General features: G+C 37.6%; 1 protein-coding gene across 4 annotated transcripts in view; it reads left to right on the top strand.

Annotated features, from left to right (window-relative positions):
- The first annotated feature begins 612 nt into the window (after positions 1 to 612).
- Positions 613 to 17,968, top strand: part of DIDO1 (death inducer-obliterator 1) — a 75,062-nt gene continuing 57,706 nt past the window's right edge. The window contains exons 1-3 of one of the 4 annotated variants that reach the window (XM_019548238.1): positions 698 to 747; positions 13,655 to 13,842; positions 16,261 to 16,459. In XM_019548238.1, the coding sequence (XP_019403783.1) occupies positions 13,675 to 13,842; positions 16,261 to 16,459 (367 nt within the window). In that variant the 5' untranslated portion in view covers positions 698 to 747; positions 13,655 to 13,674. Of the gene's footprint in view, positions 748 to 13,654; positions 13,843 to 16,260; positions 16,578 to 17,968 lie in introns of those variants that run through there. The other 3 variants (XM_019548239.1, XM_019548240.1, XM_019548241.1) reach the window with 3 other exon arrangements.

Genomic DNA, 17,968 nt, shown 5'->3' with positions numbered 1-17,968 from the left:
ATTTATCTAAGTGCATATGAATTTATATGCAAGTATCTATAAACAGAAATTATATAGGTAATTTATTTATATTTATATAGATTGCCTTTAAATTATATAGCTCTAAATAGACAATTTAACTTAAATTTATATATAACCAGCTGAGAAACTGCAAAAAAAATTACATTAATATAATTCATATACAATTTTATATTTATATGTTTTGGGGGAGGGTTTCTTGGGGTGGGGTTCAGTTTCTCAGTTGGTCTAACAAAAAGTATCATCTCTAAACCGAGAGTTGTAGAGTTTTGCATTTCTGAAAAGAAATAAAAGCATAGTCAAGAACCACCCCCGATGCAACTGCTGCTTCCCTGCCCTGTTACCGTAATGCGTTACCGTACTTGAGGGGTAGAAGCGCCCTAGAAAGAGCTGGCGGGAAGGCCTGCTCCCGCCTCCTCCGTGGAGGTGCCCAATGGGGGAGCGCGCTGTCGCGCCCCCTGGCGGCCGGCTCCGGACTCCCCGCGCCCAGCGCTGCGGCCGCTGGCAGGAGGCAGCCCGGAGCCCCGCCTCCGCGAGTCCTCCGGGAGCAGCGTGCCACGGAAAGAGCGGCGCGGCGGGTGGTGGACTCTCTAGCCTGCCACGGCCGCCATGTCAGTCTCGCTGGTAGCGGCCCCCGCCCTGCGCAGAGGAGGAAATGGCGGCTGGGCTCGGCTGAGACCCGCGGCGGCGGCCGGATTCGCCCCCGTTCCCCCTACGCCCTCCGCACGGGTGAGTGCGGGAGGCAGCGGGAAAGCGAGGAGGGGGAGAGCCGCGGGGGCGCTTGGAGGCGATGCGGGGGAGGTGGCGGCTGCAGCTTAGGCCTGGCGGCTCGGCGAGAAAATGGAGGCGGGTGGGTCGGGGTAGGCCGCGCGGCCCGGGGACAGAGACGGGCTCCTCCAGGATGGCGTCATAATCCCGCTGACGTCATGGCGCTCCGTGACATCACGCCCTATCTCCCCTTCTTTTTGTCCCGCACAACGGCTGCCAACGGGCTGGGTACGGCGGGGGGGGGGGCTCGGCGGCATGCGGCCTCTGGCATGGCTGGGTGGTGTTCACTGCGGGGGATGGGAATCGAGGGGGCAGATGTAGGCTTCCCCCTTCCTGGGGCTGATCAATTTTTGGGATGGGAGTAGCTGCTCCTATGCAGACCGGGGTCTTTGGGTAAACATGATCTTTTTTTATTTAAATTTTTTTTTATTGGATGAACTCAATAGCAGGGGGAGAGGGGGGAGATTTATTTCCCGGGAAGCATTCAGGCACCATGCCCTTCTTCAGGCACAGGGGGAGAGTCTGCAAGTCTTCCTAGGACTGGTTGTAGGCCACATCAGTCTAAGGACATAGGTAAGGACAGGGTCCTTTGGAGTAAATCTGGTATCTTTTTATTAGACCAGCTCCAATTGCTGGACAAAAAAAATCTTTGCAAGCTTTCGGGTGTAAAGACCTCGGTGGTCCAATTGTAAACGAGCAATTCGGATCAACGGAGCTATATTGAGAGTTGTAATTTATTAACACTTTCTTGGACAAGCAAAAGACGGCCAAAACAATCGGGATCTGGGGACTCGCAAAGGAGACAGAGTTTGCAACAAAAAGGTGCAAACATGTCCCTGGGGTATTTTATTACCTGAAAGCTTGCTAAGACTTTTTCCAACTGTTTTTCCATCTCAAATACTTGGGGAAATTCTTCTTTGTGAGCTTCCATGTATAAATCCCTGATGTATTTACTACCTAGAAGCTTGCAAAGAAGAATTTTCCCAGCTGTTTGAGTAACTCCTCCTATGCCTCCCATCAGATTGAACAGGCGTCACTTGAAGATGAAAAGCGTCCTATAGCATTCAAAGGACGTTTTATTTACTTATTTTTCTTGGAAGCTGTGCAGTCGTTTTTGTAATGCCGGGTATAACACACTCTTTCCTTGGGTGCATCCACTCGGGTTCTGCCTGTGTTCTTTTGGCTTCAAAATATTTCTTTGTGGGGGGTGGGAGAACTGCCCTCCTTTTGGCATCACCTTTTTTATTGCAAGTTTTTTGTCTCCTTTATGATTCCCCAGATCCTGATGGATTTAGCTGTCTTTTGCTTTTCCAAGAAAGCGTTAATAGTTGCAACTTTTAGGGCTTAAATCAACATGGTTCTGTTGATTTGAATTGCTTGTTTGCATTTGACCACCAGATTTATGTAATTTATTTATTTATTTTTAAAAGGATGTTGTACTTTATTGCCTGTTTTAGGAACAGGTCATGTAAGCAGTAACTTGAATTAGTTTGCTCTATGCAACATCTGCAATTATTTTTTAGTTTGACTTTCTTGCAAATTACTTAGCTATATAAACAGTTGAACTTTTGAGGAAAAATATGAAGCTGAAAAAATGCATGTAGTTATTCATGATAAATGGCGAGTTGTATGCCAACTGTAGTAGCTGTTATAGGTCATGTTAAAAAATTTGATCATGTAAAAGACTAGTAAGAGACTGACCCTTGGATCTTCCTGTAAGATCTTGTTTAACGAATTGCTAGTATGCTCAAAATACCTTTTTAGGCTTAGTCTTTTAGGTGGGGGGTTGGGGTTTTTTCTTTTTTTGAGGGTTTAGAAATACACTGCATTGAAAGGTGCTTTCCTTCAGTTTTGCTCCAGCCTGAAAGTTTTTGTTAACCTTCAAATAATTATTATCAAAGGCCATGTAATGGACTTGGAAGAGAGCAGGATTGGAGCTTTGAATCCTTTTCAGAAAAGCATTTAAGGTTTTGAAGTATAGTGGGACACCAAAGAAGCAAAATATTCTGCCTTGGCAAACAGACTTTGATTTGTCATGAAATTTAAATTTCAGAATGTAGACCCTGATCTGCCAGTTTTCAAGATATTCAGTTAATATGCAAATAATATTATAATTATTTCACACTTTGTAAATCTTCAAATGATACAAATGGGGTGAGACAATGTTTTGTTTTGTGGGTACCTTTTGCTTTAAACAAAAATAATGCAAGTGAAAGCAGTTTTAGTCCAAAGCATTACATAAGGACTTAGAGCTTGCAAGTCTTAAGTTCTCCCATAACATCCTTTAGCTTTTTATTAAAATTTCCAGAGGAATGACTGTTAACTTTTCCTATAGTATGCTCTTTATGTTCTCCCTCAGTTTTTTTTCAGTTCATTATTATAAGCTTTCACCACAATTTCTGAAACTTTTTTTTCTCTTTTTTGCTGAGGGCAGGGACAGGCAAAGGCTTTCTTTCTTTCCTTCTAGCTAGGCTTGACTGACCCTATCCCTCTTCTCCCCCAGTAAAATTTCCAACTAATACATGCAGTGGTGGTAAAGGTAGCATTAGGTCACTGGTGGCTTTCTTCACTAACAATTCCACTGTTTTACTACTAGTAGATCAGTAAGGAGGATTTTAAAGGGAAGGGATCTAATGTAGACAAGGCTTGTCCGACTTCCAGTGTAACACTATATGGGTAGCTGTTTGTGTCTTCTGGAGTCCCTCGACCTCAATTAGTAATGGTTGAAATCTAGTACCAGATAAGGGTACATATAATATCTGTTCAGCAGTAAATATGAACTCAGTGGGCACGTCTACACATTTATTAATGCACTTTTACTAATGTATATTAACTTAGAACCTCATATTAATCTGCATTAGGCTGTGCTGATGCTCAGTAACACAAGCACATGCTTGTTTAGTGACGCTTAATGCGCAGTAGCTTATTCTACTGTGCATTGTTAGCATATTAGTACTTTTTTACATGCTACTTTAATATGCAGCAGAATAAGCTGCTGCGCATCAAAGTGTACGCATAGATGAACTTAGTCTCTGTAATATTGAGGCACTCAAGTCACTGAATTTTCCTCACTTGCTATAGATTTAATTATGATTATGATTATTATTGTTACTGTTATTAATGCCATTTATCAGTAATATTATTATTATTACTGTTGGAGTCCAGCAGTATCTAGCAGTTGGATTCCTGGGTTCATAAATTTAAATACAGAATTCCTGCTGTATTAAGGTTACTGAATGACATTCAAGTGCAGATTAGGTCATTTACTGATAATAATACTTTATGAAGAAAACACTGTTTCCATGTTGTTTATTTATCAGACTTTAACCACACTTCTGGTTTTTATACAGAGAGTTTGTCCCTTTTTGGAGTGACCCAATCAGGCAACTGATTCCATTTTCATTTCTCTGTGTAAATGTGAAAGAGAAGTCTTTATTATTGTGGAAGGAGTCGTTGATGGGAGGGTGGGGAAAAGTCTTTTTCACGTTTGGCAGTGATAAAAGCATTTCAAACGTTGACGTGCAGCAAGCTAATGATTAGGAAATAAATATGTTCCCCCCGAACACTGCTTTTGCCATAGCCTTCCAATTGCCAGAAGCAATTTATTTGTTTCTGTTATGGAAATTGGGATGTGGGAGACTGATTTGTAAAGTTATTGTGGAATGTGTGTTAGTTTCAGCTCCATCCTTAGATGTGGCTCTTGCTAACTGGTTCGTCTTTTAATTTGAAGAGCTTTACAAGTTTTGCTTCAGAAAAATTAAATTTGTAAGTAAGTATCTTGCCTATTCTGATTTATAAAAAAAATCATTGTGGAAATATTTGTTATTAGAGTCTGGAAGATCATTTAAACAATGTATAGCTAGATACTAAGATTTCTAATATTATATGCTTTTAGCATCAGACCTGCATTTATCAAAAGATAGGATAAAATGTAAATTAGTTTTTAATAAGCTCCCCTGTTCTACAGAATAGAAACCGTTGTAAATATATGATGCATTTATTAGATGTATTTTCAGGACCAAAAAACACTTCTTGAAATGTCATAATTGCACATTTCAAGGATGTCCTGGAATAAAAAGAACATAATCCCTAAGAGCAGTTCCATGGACCTACACCAATGTCCATATACATCAATCAGTTCAATGTGCAATTACTATTTAAAAGCAGTTGGTATTATGAGGATAAAGGAAGATAATGCAGTTAAATTACAGCTTGCCAAATCTATAGTTGTTTTGCAAATTGCAAAACATTTATTAAAGTTTGAGCATATGAAATTTATTTTATGAGGGGTAATTGCTAGTCATGTGAAATACGTATAAAAAAACCACTCTGGCATTTTAACTTGGTAATATTGTGAATATAAGGAAAACTTTCTAGTCATTAGAACTTGTGTAATATTTTCCATGTATAGGATGTCTAACTAATTCAGTAAAATGGGGTTAAATATTAAAATTTCTGTGGCAGGGCCATGAACATGAAGTTTCTTAATCCTAAGACAACATTTCTTTATGGGCTGTTAACACAGACCCTGAATTTTAAAGGTGATGATATAATCAAGCAACATAAAGATTCCTCTATAAACGAAAGCTACAAGCAAAGACTGAGTGATAACTGTTACATGAGTTAATAATAAAACTCCTTTTAGCATGCTAAAGCATCACAGTTCTAACAGGTAGTAAGTGTTTTTCCTTAGTTTATGTTCATTAATTTTAAATGGCACTAATCAATCCAGTCACATGCCCATTTATTTTACTGTTGACTTTTTTTTAAAAAAATCAGTCATTCTTAAAGAGGATTTCTGGCAGGTAGCATTAGCTGTAATTCATATGAAAAATTAAGGCCATATCTACACTACAGATGCATTAATTATGCAGGTATATGGATGAACACAAGTATACAGGCAGAGTGGTCCTAGTTTAGATGCAGTTACAGTGGCCAGGTTTTAATTTGGTTAGTCCATTGACAATGTTTACATGCAAGACAATTGTAAATGAGCATAATTGGAAAAATCGTTTATAAATGTGTGTTGTGCATTGTTGAATCTGAACTTGGTCATCTGAAGCGTTTGAGTAGAATCTTGTATTTTCATCAGTAAAAAACTGCAAAGGCTTGCAGAAAGGATATTTTCCAGCCAACAATGCAGCAATTCCTGGAAGACTGCTCTTTTTGATAATTTGAAACTGCCACAATGATTTTCAGCTAACAAAATATTATCAAGTGCTTAACACGAGGACCTCCAATGGAATGGGGAAGTAGTTGCGTAGTAGTGTAGTGTAGGGGACTTAGGCCTTTGTTTGCAGGGGGAAAGGAAGGGAATAGAGTAATTTTTGCTTCCAACTGCTATCTCTAATGGATTGTTGCAATACTGTGACCTTTCAGTTTACTGACACACATTAAATGAGTGTAGCAGTCCTCTTAGTGCTGAAGAGATGATTTTCTTAATCAGCATTTTGAAGACATTTAGAGAGACCAAACTTTATGGAACCAGTTTTAAACTTTCAGCAGATATTGAAATTGGTGGGGGGGAGAATCTAAAGTTGAATTGGTTTGGTTATTTGTAACTGGACTTTTTTCTTATTAATACAAACAAATAAAATAACTGTAATTGATAACTTAAGCCCGCTCTCTTTGTTGGCTGGGTCCATTTTAGGGATAGTCAGACTTCAGTAATTTGTTTCAAAAACTTTCCCTTAAGGTGTGTTTCTCTAAGTGTACATGTAGCATTGTATAAATGCAAACCAGTGGAAATAATTAAACCAGCCCTTGTTCTGTCCTTGCCTGACGCTTATACAGATCCAATGACCCACTTTCCATTCCCGCCTTTCGAAAGTGGTTTATTCATTCCCCCAGCATTTGCAGAGTTTTTCCGTAGGAGACCTGATTACTAGTGCTTCGTTTAGGGAGGCATGAATTTCTAAATAAACCTGAATAAAAAAATGTATTAAAGTTTAGGTATAAATTAAGTTTAAAATTAAGTTTAATAATTGATTTCTGATTATTTGCCAGAAGCAAGGCGACAAATAATTCCTACCGTTGTTTTGTGCTGTGGTATAGCAGGGTGGGATTTGGCAAATTGGGATGTATGCTCATTTGCGTATGTGGTTTGACTGGTGGTGGTCTATATGAGTGTTTTGTTTTTTTAGTACATAGTAGACATGTAACTATCACATTATTTTTTTTTTATGGAGGAGAAAAATAACCTGCAGAAATTCAAGCATTTTCCAGCTCCTTACCTTGACCTGTATGACAGGTATCACAGTAGATAGAACATGTCCAGGACATCATAGATGCTATAGTTAATGTAACTGTTACTTCTGTTTCAACCAAAAGGAATATACATAGAGGATTTTGCCTCTAGCCCAGCAAGTGTCTTGAATGGGCCATCACACCTATTAAAGTTTCGTAAAATCAAAGGTCTTGTAACTCATGGCCAGACTCATTATATTGATTCAACCACAAAAGACTCAGGGGCTTCATTAGATCCAACTTGCTAAATTCCCTGGCAGCATTTCACCAGATCCTCAAATCCTTATCCTGTCAGTGAACAGACATCTAGGATGAGGTTGCTGTACAGATATTTTTTTTCCTGAAATGCTGTGCCATGTAGAGGAGTGAAATGGAAACTTGGGCTGATGGCAGGATGCAGTTTATAGGCCAAGGGAGTGTTTTCCTCTCAAAGAAGCCATTCCAGGGTAGCATAGCTTTTCATTTATTTAGAGGGTGTACAGCCTACATCAGAACAGAAGACCAAATGAAGAACTGCCATCCCACTTTGAAAAGATTGTGCATGTTTGAGAAATCTTTCCAAACAACCTGGATCTGCTCTGCCTGTACAAGCCAATTAGTAGACTACCATTACTCTTCAAGTTCAGCATGTTCACTCAAGAAGTTTTGGAAGCCCTAAAGAGTTCTTGATCCAAGACCTGTGAATTTGACTATGCCGTTTCCTGGCTGCTTAAAGAATTTGTGGCATCGCTTTTTTTAACGTCATAATATTCAGCACCTTTATTCAGGAAAGGAACCTTTTCATTCTTTTCTTCCAAAGCACAGCATCGCAGAAACCCACCCATGATGTATATAGTTCTAGCAAAGTAATGCCTAGTATCAGACCTTCTGTTCCTGAGTAATTCCATGGCAACAGAAAAAGGTCAACTACAAGGCCATATAGTTGAAGCTAAAATCCTAGGTCTCATATATTCTAGATTCAGAGCAAAGTGTTGAGCTGAAACTACTGTTGCACTGATGGATGCTTTTAATGGATAAAAGGCAGAAATCCAATCCTCTTGCTCCTGGTGCTCTTCAGCATTTAATATGATTGGCAACAGGATGTTGCAGCCTTCCTTGAGTTTTGAGCCAGTGGTTTTGAGTTCATTCTGAGGTTGTGTGCTCACCTCTGCTTCCAGACCATTCATCTATGAAGTCCTTCAACCATCAGTTTTCTCTTCTGCGCCTTTCAGCACTTTTTTGTAGTCAGTTGGTGAACTTATCAATCTGTAGAGGCTGAAGTGCGGTGTAGGATTCAAATGACTGACGCCTTCTAGCCTCATGCAGGATTTTGTCACGATGGTCCAGTGCTTGAACAGGATCAACTCGTGCATGAAGAACGGCTAGTTGAATCTGAGCAAGACCGAGGTTAAGCTTATGAGCAGAAACAAGAACAAACATTTTAAAGAGTTGGGTTGCAGTTTATTTTGGTTTAGGATCCATAGATGATCAGTTTAGTCCATAGTCTATGAGGGCATCTAGATTTCTAGATGACACTGAGCCCTCTCATAACAGAGGAGTTCATAAAAGAACAAACCAGAGATATAAAAGTTAAGGTTTTTTGCTTAATACACTGGCTGGTGCTCAAATAAATACACAAGTCATGCTATGAGAGCTTGAGTAGCATATAACAGGTTGACATGTTGAAAACAAATGTACAAAAAACCTTACTGGATCTGTTTCCAAATGGAGGCATATATCCAGGCATACACCACATCCATTTAAATATTTGGCCATGTAAAGTTTGACACCTGGGATTAATTTTGAGGACAAGAAGTAATTAATGATCTTTGTTCCTAGAATTCATGAAGAAAACTCAGTGTTTTATATTCCTATTTCTGCTTTCTTTTAAAAAGTGCAGCCTTTATTGATCTCACTTTGAAAATATTTTTCAATCACCAAAGGCAGGCAGAAAAAATCTTGAGGCAGTTACACTGTGAAGAGATTGTGAAGGTGGATTCATTAAGCATATATTATGCACATGTTAAAAGGTTTTTGTTCTGCTTGGTTTTATTTTCTCTCTGGATAAACTCAAGTTACAGGTATTTCTAAAAACTGTTCTATTTTGAAAATACTCCCTTTATCCGTAGATAAATATAAATAGCTGTTTGCAGGTATTAAGGTGCAAGTATTTTTCTTTAAGCTTGGTACTGGTAGAGAGAGAGCTGCATTAAGCGTTTAAGAAATAGCTCCTTGGTTTACTAGTTTGCGCTCTCTCCATGTGCTCAGTTCTACCTTTCTGTGCTTGTTTTGACATACCACACCTTAGTGAAGTTTACAAGTTTTAATCAGAGTTCACGTATTGACCTCTGCAGGGTGTATAGAATGACAAATGTTGAGGAGTTGACTTTAGTAGAATTATTCATGTTTACAGGTGCATGAATGCAGTGTTGGATCTGGGCTTTAATCTGATAGCTAAAATTTAGCATTGGAAGGTTGGAAATGCAACCATTCTTCATTGGCTTTGTTCCATTTGTGTAGTACTGGAATACCATGTTGCAGAATTTTACTAACTATTTCATAAGATTGTCATACTGTGGCTACAGGAATCTCCAGATATCTGTTTGCAGTATTTGAGGTCATCACCTAATGTATCATTAGTGTTTCTATTCCAGATTTTCTTTCCAGAAAGAAACTTTGAGGGTTTTAATATCAGATATGCTTGGACTGTTTGCTGTATTTTGAAGTATAACATTGGTATTTTATTAAGTTATTTGAATGGTTGTTCTGGAAATAGGTCCTTTTGGGAAAAGATGCAAGAAACTAACCTTTTCAGTCTTGTTGTGGCTTTAAAGAGCCTGTTGTGATTTATATTTTGCATTTTGTTTGAGTATTAGGGTAAAGCATAGCAAATTTACATGGAGGGGGGGTTTTGAATACATGCACTTGTGATGCTTTTAAGTCAGTGAAATGAAGATTGAGGTATTTGAGGATTGAATTATCTGCAAGTTTTCTTTTGTTTTGGTGGTAGTGATACAGAGGCTGAATGAACTGTGTACAACAGGCATAATATTAAATTTGAATTTCCAAGGAGAGGGGGTGGTGTATGTAATAAAAAATTTCAAGGTCTGTTCCCTTAAATGTAATTGATAGCTCTTCCTAATGTACAGGAGCTGGGGATTTCCTTAGGAAAGATGTAAGCTGGGAGGTTCCTGTGTTGGCGCATGTTGAGATGCATTTATCTTACCAGAGTTAATGGCTATACCTGTATAATAGTGTACTAATAATACTATTCATGGAAGATGCAATTAGCAGAAAAGCTTGGAATGGGCATATATTGAATGCAGGCTGTTGTTCAAGTGAAGGAAGCAATTTACTGTAGCGCTATACGCAGCATAACTGGGGTGATGGGGGGGGGTGACTTGGGCAGCAGCCCCAGCACTGCATCTGTGGGGATGTGCAAGGATAGCTGCAAATGCAATGGCAGCTGATCTCACCCCTGTCTTTGGCACTGGCTGCTGGTGCTGCCCTAGGCATTGCATGGTTGCCCAGGGTACGGAGTTATCAGATGGCATCTCTGGATATACGTTGAGTTCTGGAGGGTCTTCCAGAAGCTTTTCCTCCTAGTTACAGAATCCTGGCGTTTCTTTGCATCAGATGGTCTTGGTCTTGAGTTCCAGCCATACAAAAATGCAGTTTGTGGTTGATGCAGCATTCAGAGGCGTGATTGATTCTGTTCTCATCAGTAGGCACATATGAATGTTCCTGAAAGCTGTTGCCAGTTGGAGACCAGTAGAGCAACTTGTGCCTCCTACTTGGAATTTAAGGGTCAAGGGATTTGTCACCTTTCCCATGAGATGGTGATGAGGGTTTAATTATATACGTTTCTGTTAAAGACTTTTTTTGGTTCCCTTCAGGGTAGGGGAATTGTTGTATTTCTCCACCTGGATATATTTGTGCTTTAGAAACTCCAGAACTCAGGGCAACGAGGACATTTCCTTCCCATTAAAAGGAGAAAACTGCTCTGCATAAATTTGTTGCTTGGATGTCTTCAGGGTACTATCTCTTGTTTTTCAAAATACATTAAAGTAGTATGCCTCCCAGTTAAGATGAAAGAAAAACTACACTACTAGAAATTTGTGAAGTTGTTGCCAAAATGTTGACTTGTACCTTCTTCAGGCATTGCAGTTAAGAACACAGCTGTCTTCAAGAGCATGTTACAGGTGGCAGTTAGGGTATGCTTTTTAACTTGGGTGCTTGGGAGAACTCAAGTATCTGGACTATATAGAAAATAAAAATTAAAAAGGGAATTCTCTTGATATTGTCTTTGAGATTTTTTTTTATAATCTGTCCAGTACCATTTTTGTGTGGGTAAAGAGACTGTTCTATATTCAGGTTGCTTTAGATTGTTCATGTTATTACAGTTATTTTTTATTTTCATCAGCAAAAATATCTTTTTTTTTTTATTATTATTAATACTGGTTTCCATGTATTCAACTGAAAGAAACTAGGCACTAATTGAGGAAACTAGACCCTAATTTGGGACAAGTTTGCCAAAAATAGTTAATGTGTAGGGTCAGATCAGTCGTTTAATAAAATATAGTTGTATTTGTAAGAACATTTTGTTTTTGAAGGTGGACTAAAGAGGTGTGCTGCCATCCATGCATGAGACATGGGTTATAGTGCAAAACTGAGGCAGGTTGAAAACTGGAAGGCTGCTCTTTTACCCTTTAAGGATGCAGTGTAGTTAGGAAGACCTGTCACTGGGACATTGGAGAGAGGGCCTTCCTTTTGGTGGTGTTAAGGCAAGTGAGTCTGAGACTTCCCCTTTCATATTGAGATACAGTTGAGGTTTAGATTACAGGCCACAGAATCCATTTGCAAGTAATACAGAAAGGTGGTGGTTGCAACTTCCATTCCATAACCTAGGACCTGTTTGTGGCATTTATGCTTTTTTTAAATTTTCTTTTCATTAGGGAGAGAAGGTTGGCATCATAGTAAACAATTGAGGGGGGGGTTTCCCCCACCTGTTCTTCACCCATGTACAGTCCAGTGATTTAGGACTGGTATTGATTAAATGAATCCCTGAGAAGAGATGCATTTTTGCTTGTATTTATGAAACTGGTTTGTGTTTCAAACAAGTTTTGATTATAACTAGCTTCTATCACCTTTTTGTCAGTGATATCAGAACTGAGCAAGATTGAGAAGTTTTTGGAAACGCTCTTAAATACTTTTCATTAAAATGAAATTCTATAAATTTATCACCAATTTTTGTACGTGTCTAATCCATGAATCTGGAAATGATAGGATGATAAACTTTGAATTCCCAAATAGGAGAAGGACTGTGATTGTAAGCGTCCAGCTGGAGCTAGGAGATTAATTGGCAAGATGAATGTACAGTTAAAAAAGAATCATTGTTAAAAGGTTTTTTCTGCTGTCTCAGAAGTTATTTTAAATAAATACTGTAATCAGTGCTGTTTATCCTAAAATCATAGGTTTGCTTTAAAAAAAAAAAAAAAAGAAAAAAGAAAAGAAAGAAGTGGTTGCAGGTAACATTTTGATTCAAAATTTGCCTAGATTTTTTTTCCCTTGCCCTTCTTAATCTCATGGGTTTTCATCAGTGTTCATTAATTAGACCAGTGGGGTTATAAGTACTCATAAGTGTCTACATACCTTTTTTTTTTTTTTTTTAAACCAATGATGGAAACTGCTTCAGTGCAAAAGCTTTGTTTATACTAGGGTTCCCACTGGTTCAGCTAAACTGGTGGTGAAATTGGCCTCTACAGGTCTCAGCTGTAGGCACAGTTTAAATTATTTTGGTTTCCCATGACAGGTACATATTTCAGGTGGAAATGAGTGGTCAAACCTGAAAGCTGAGGTTCCTTCTTCAGCATTGGATTTCCTCAATAAAGAACAAAAAAGAAATATTTAAAAAGAAATACCTAAACATAGAAAAGATGAAAACAATCACCTGTGGAGTAAGGAAGAGAGAAGTAAAGACATCTTGCAATCACTTTAAAATATAAGCACATACACAGTTGCTGAGTCTTTTGTAATGTTCTTACCATTAGAGTTTTTTGTTTATGCTAGCAGTATTCTTGGGCATAAGGGCTACCATATCTGGTAGGTTAAAAATTCAGGAATAGTTGGGGGTGGGCCTTATGATTGTACATTGTGTTATGTCTTTGTTTCTCCACATGCATGTTGGTAGGCATGCACATTTATTGTGTTCTGTGATCACTAGCATCTAAAACTATACCCAGGTCACATCTGCTTAAAATGCAGTATGCAGTCTTGCCACTTGATGGAGTGATCATAACAAATAAAAGCATGGCTTATGTTCAAGCCTCAGAATATTGTTTACTAAGAAGAAATTCTGACTGCTGCATTTAAAATACATTGGCAACAACAAATCAGTACCTCAAAAGATATTGAAGATTATTTTGTACCTATGGTTCTTGGACTCTAATAGCAAGTATGAAACCATACCATCAGTAGGCTACCTTTTGTTAGTCTGCTACAAGCCAAAATATTCAAATTGGGCATGTTAAGGCACCTAAACTTTGTTTTCTAGTGTTTGCTCATTGGCATATAACTAAAAATAGTAGACTTCAATATTATAGCTGATCAAGAAGTGCTTAGTCAACTTTTCATCTTCCTTCAGGCATATCTCCTTAGAATTGCATGATGAGTGATGATTTGGACATTCTGAACAGGGAGATTGAGAGGTTATTACAAAGCAGCATCGTGGAAGAAAGCACTTTAAATTCAGACTGTCTTCAGTTATCAGCTGCAGACTCCTTGGATATAGCTACTGATTTGGACAATGGAGCAAAGTACAAATTAGTGAAGGTATATAATACCTTGATACACAGTACTAGGGTTCTCAAAATAGGTTATACCACTCTTTCATGTTTGTGGTATTTATGCTTTTGGGGTTTTTTTTGTTTTTTTTAAGGGAGAGAAGGTTGAGATCACACTAAACAAGTGTACAGAAAGCAGGCCATTGACTTTTTTTTCTGTATGTAGTATTAGTTTTTAATTGCTGTCACAGTGGCTTAGATTGCAGAAATAGAGCAGTTGAATTCCTTTATCTCACATAAACTGAGAAGAATAGCAAATTTCTGTCATTCAGTTAGTGGTGGGGAAATGATCATTTCCCTAGCAGTAACAAGTGGTTAAAAATAGTAAATTATATGCCTTTGGGGTTTGTGAGCTTGGGGTAGTTTTATTGTTTTTTATCATAAGTCAAATTGTTAGGAGGGTGTGTTGTAAATATTTAGAATTATATAACATAATTATCTTTAAATTTGCCTGTCTCGCCTTCCAGGAATGTTACCAGAACCCATTTTTATCCATATTGGAAGTCATTCACACCTTCCATATTGTCTTGCCCCCCCCCCAACTACCTGATACAATAATAGGCCACCCTGACTGGCTCAGGACCTGCGTGAGCAATCAGAGTTAATCAGAGAGCGCCAGAACATCATACACATACTCCCCTGGAGAAGTGCGGCAAACTTGCAGTAGTTCAAAAGAAAATTCTACAATACATAGTTGTGTAAGCGTAGTGAGTGCAGGAAGGATGCACACTGAGGAAGGAGGAGAAAGACTGTTAATCCCCACTTTGACAGTATTTTTTGCAAAAAGCTACAGGTGGAAGAAGATGTGCCTGAACTCTGTAGTCAGCATTATTCCATTTCTTGGAAAAGCTCCTTTGTACACTCACTTTTTTAATTGTCTGCTGCGGTTTAGAATTTACCTTGTTTTCTCCTGCTTTCCTATCTTACAATTTTCTTGCTTGCAGACTTGCCCATTATGCTCCTCCAGCTTGGTAGACTTCTTTGCCCTTTCTTCAGGATTTAAATTTATTTTGTTTGCACAGTAGAATAAGTTTTTTTGATCCTGAAACACTTTACATAATTGTTTATCAGAAAATGGTTTTACCAACTGTGTCAGTTGCTGTGGATAGAGCAGAAGTGTAAACAAATAAACAGTTGTTACAAACTTTTTTTGGCCTTAGTCAGGCTTTCATGAACGATATAAGATGGCGGTTTTCAACCTTTTTTCTTTTGTGGACCCATAACAATTTTTGAGTGGAGGTGCTGGTTTGAATTGTAAGTGTGGGTATTCACATACTTTTGATTGATCACAGTCATCTTTCATGGACCCCCTTAGACATAGTTTGTGAACTCTAGGTTGAAAACCATTGATGTAAGAAAACAGTGTTTCCTGAAATATTTATGAAACTGTTCATGTTTGTAGTGAGGACATGGCCACAGGTGCAGCTTTTCACTTCTGAAGTCCATTCTGAAACTCTTTAGTATTTGAAGCTGTGGCCTTTTTTTCTTTTCCCCTGAAGTTTTTGCTATGCAACTGGCGAGTCTTTCCAGATGTGGAAAGTTACACTGGTACAATTTGCCAAAGCTAAATAAACTATTCTGTTTTAATTGAATCTACATTAATGCTTTTAAAATTAGGAATATTGCATTGTTAACAAGAAAAGAAATAACATTCCTTGCCAACCTACTTAAAATGTTTAACCATCATAACTATTTGGCCTGCTTTTTCTGTAAGTTTGCATTTGATTTGCTGTACAGTACTCCATACTATAAACTGTTAAAGATAATGTGCAAAATGTTGTGTGTTTTAATAATTAGAGTGTGTCAGTAATGCATGAAATTGAGCTAATTAACATAATCTTTCTTGATTCTTACTTGAAAAAGTAGCACAAGACCAGGGGAAGGATTGAGTACGTGTCTGTAAGTTAACCAACCGGTCATTCTTATTTGGCTTAAGGCAAAACTCTTAAATTTAAAACCAGTACTGATCTTTTCTAAGATATTTAGCCTTATTTGATTACAGTTTTTAAAGTGGAAAAATTTCTTTTCTTTATTTTCATTACTTAAAATAATTTCTTCTACATGTTTAGGGTTTTCTATTAGTGTTTATTTTCGGTTTTCCTACACTGCCATGTAGACCTGCCCATGACACAAACAGGTTCATGAGACTACATTCTTTAGGGAGTAGACAGATCAATCTTAAAAAAACATTATAGCAATTTATCCTTTACAGTGGTCATCATTTTTGTTGCAATGTCTTTCCTAGGAAAGAAAATATGAAACTTATTTGCTATTTTGGTGTACCTGTTCCTTTTTATTAACAAACTTTGTAACAACTTAAAATTCTGAAGACTTCCCTGGAAATGCTAATGTATAAAGGAAAAGTAAATAAGCTAAATAAACTTCCTTTTCTTCTTTTTTCCCCCAGGAGTCTGCTTCAAAAGAAGGATCAATGGTGTCTGTGTCTCCATATTCTTATCAGAATGAACAGGAGACTTCTGAATTGTCAAATTCAGCCCGTGCTTTAGAGATTATGCTGAATGACACTGATCTATTGCTGCCCTCCTCTGGCTGTCTTCATTCAGATCTACAGGGAGAAACCATCCAAACCTCTAATGCTGTGTCAGGTAAAGCATATAGAGGACATTGAAGACTCTTCTTATTTCTTTGCATTTTATCTGGAATTTAAATCTCAGAATTTGGATATCCTCTGCTGTAACTCTTAACATTTCTTCATCTTCCAAGGTAAACAAAGATGTAAAATATTAATTGTTTAATCTGTTGTATCATAACTGCTTTTATTGCAATTTCTTCTGGATGTATGAGTGTCACTGCAGTTTTCTGATATTTTAAAATTTTAACCTTATTAAATTATAAAACTAAATTTATGAATATAAGCATATAATGATATTTGCAAGGGTGACCTTTCACACAAGACTGTCAAGTTCAGAAATAAATTATGAATGTGTTGAGTTAGCAAAGCTAGGAGAGTGGTTCAGTGTTCTATTACTGTATTAGCTTCAAATTATTTTTTGTTCCTGGCTATAACACAAGTTATAGCCAATTTCTATGAATACTGACTCGGTATAGGCTTGTTTAGGTGGTTCTATTAACAGTAGCATCCCACTGAAGATGTCTTATGAAAAGTCCTTTAAACACGGTTTTCAACACAATTGTGTAAAAAGTTCCTTATTTTATTTAGTTTGTAAATGTGGGGATTTAAAAAAAAGATGGCAGATCATCAGGGTTACATTTTTGTGTTCTTCTAAATTTAAATAGACATATGCATGGGACCATTTGCTCACAGGTGAACTCTAGAGGGCTTTGTGCCTAATATGTCATAAGGGATAGTATAATTCTTGAAATGAGCCATCTCATCAGTGCACACTGCAAGACCTAAAAATAGTGAAATTGAAAGTAACAGCATACTGAAATCCCCTTATGGACTGGTTGTTGGCTAAATTCACAGCATGCCAAATATACATTTCAAATCTGCTCAGTTCTGTTATTAAATTTAAGTAGGATAAAATGTATCATTCAGTTTTGTTACAGTGCACAAGATATTTGAAAGAATTGCCAAAGTTTAGTCATAAAGAGATGTTAATAGAATGTTTAGGTTTCCTGTGTGGAGCAGATTTTAACAAGAATTTAAAAATTAAATTGTGACTCAGTTGTGTTTAGTACTGTAAAATTCTTCATTGACCCAGGTTAAAAGTTTATAATTTTTCCAAGGAAAGGGCATGAAAATAGTTCACAAATAAGTACAAGTTAGTTTTTTTTAAAATCAGATCTCTCAACCTTGCAGCAGCAACATATGTCCTAGTTGCAGTAAAACAATTATTATTTCATCTTAGCAGGACATCTGCATTTCATGCATTTTGTTTTAAATGCTGTAGCATGGATGCTTAATTAATGCGAGTAGTTGATCAGATTACTCCCAAATTACGGGGTCTTTTATAAAGTGGCCTTGCCTTGCATGTTTGTTTTCTGTCATTTTATCTCTACTATTTCTCTGCTAAGGAAATCTCATAGGAGTTCAGAAACTAAATAAAATCCATTAAATCAACACAGACTTTCTCTGTAGTTACCCCCTTCTCCTCCAGGGAATTATATGATAATACTTTTTTTTATTTTTT

Source organism: Crocodylus porosus, unplaced genomic scaffold (genome assembly GCF_001723895.1).
Source record: "Crocodylus porosus isolate Cpor-Errol unplaced genomic scaffold, CroPor_comp1, whole genome shotgun sequence".
NCBI lineage: Eukaryota > Metazoa > Chordata > Crocodylia > Crocodylidae > Crocodylus > Crocodylus porosus.
This window is presented reverse-complemented; position numbering and strand designations above follow the sequence as displayed.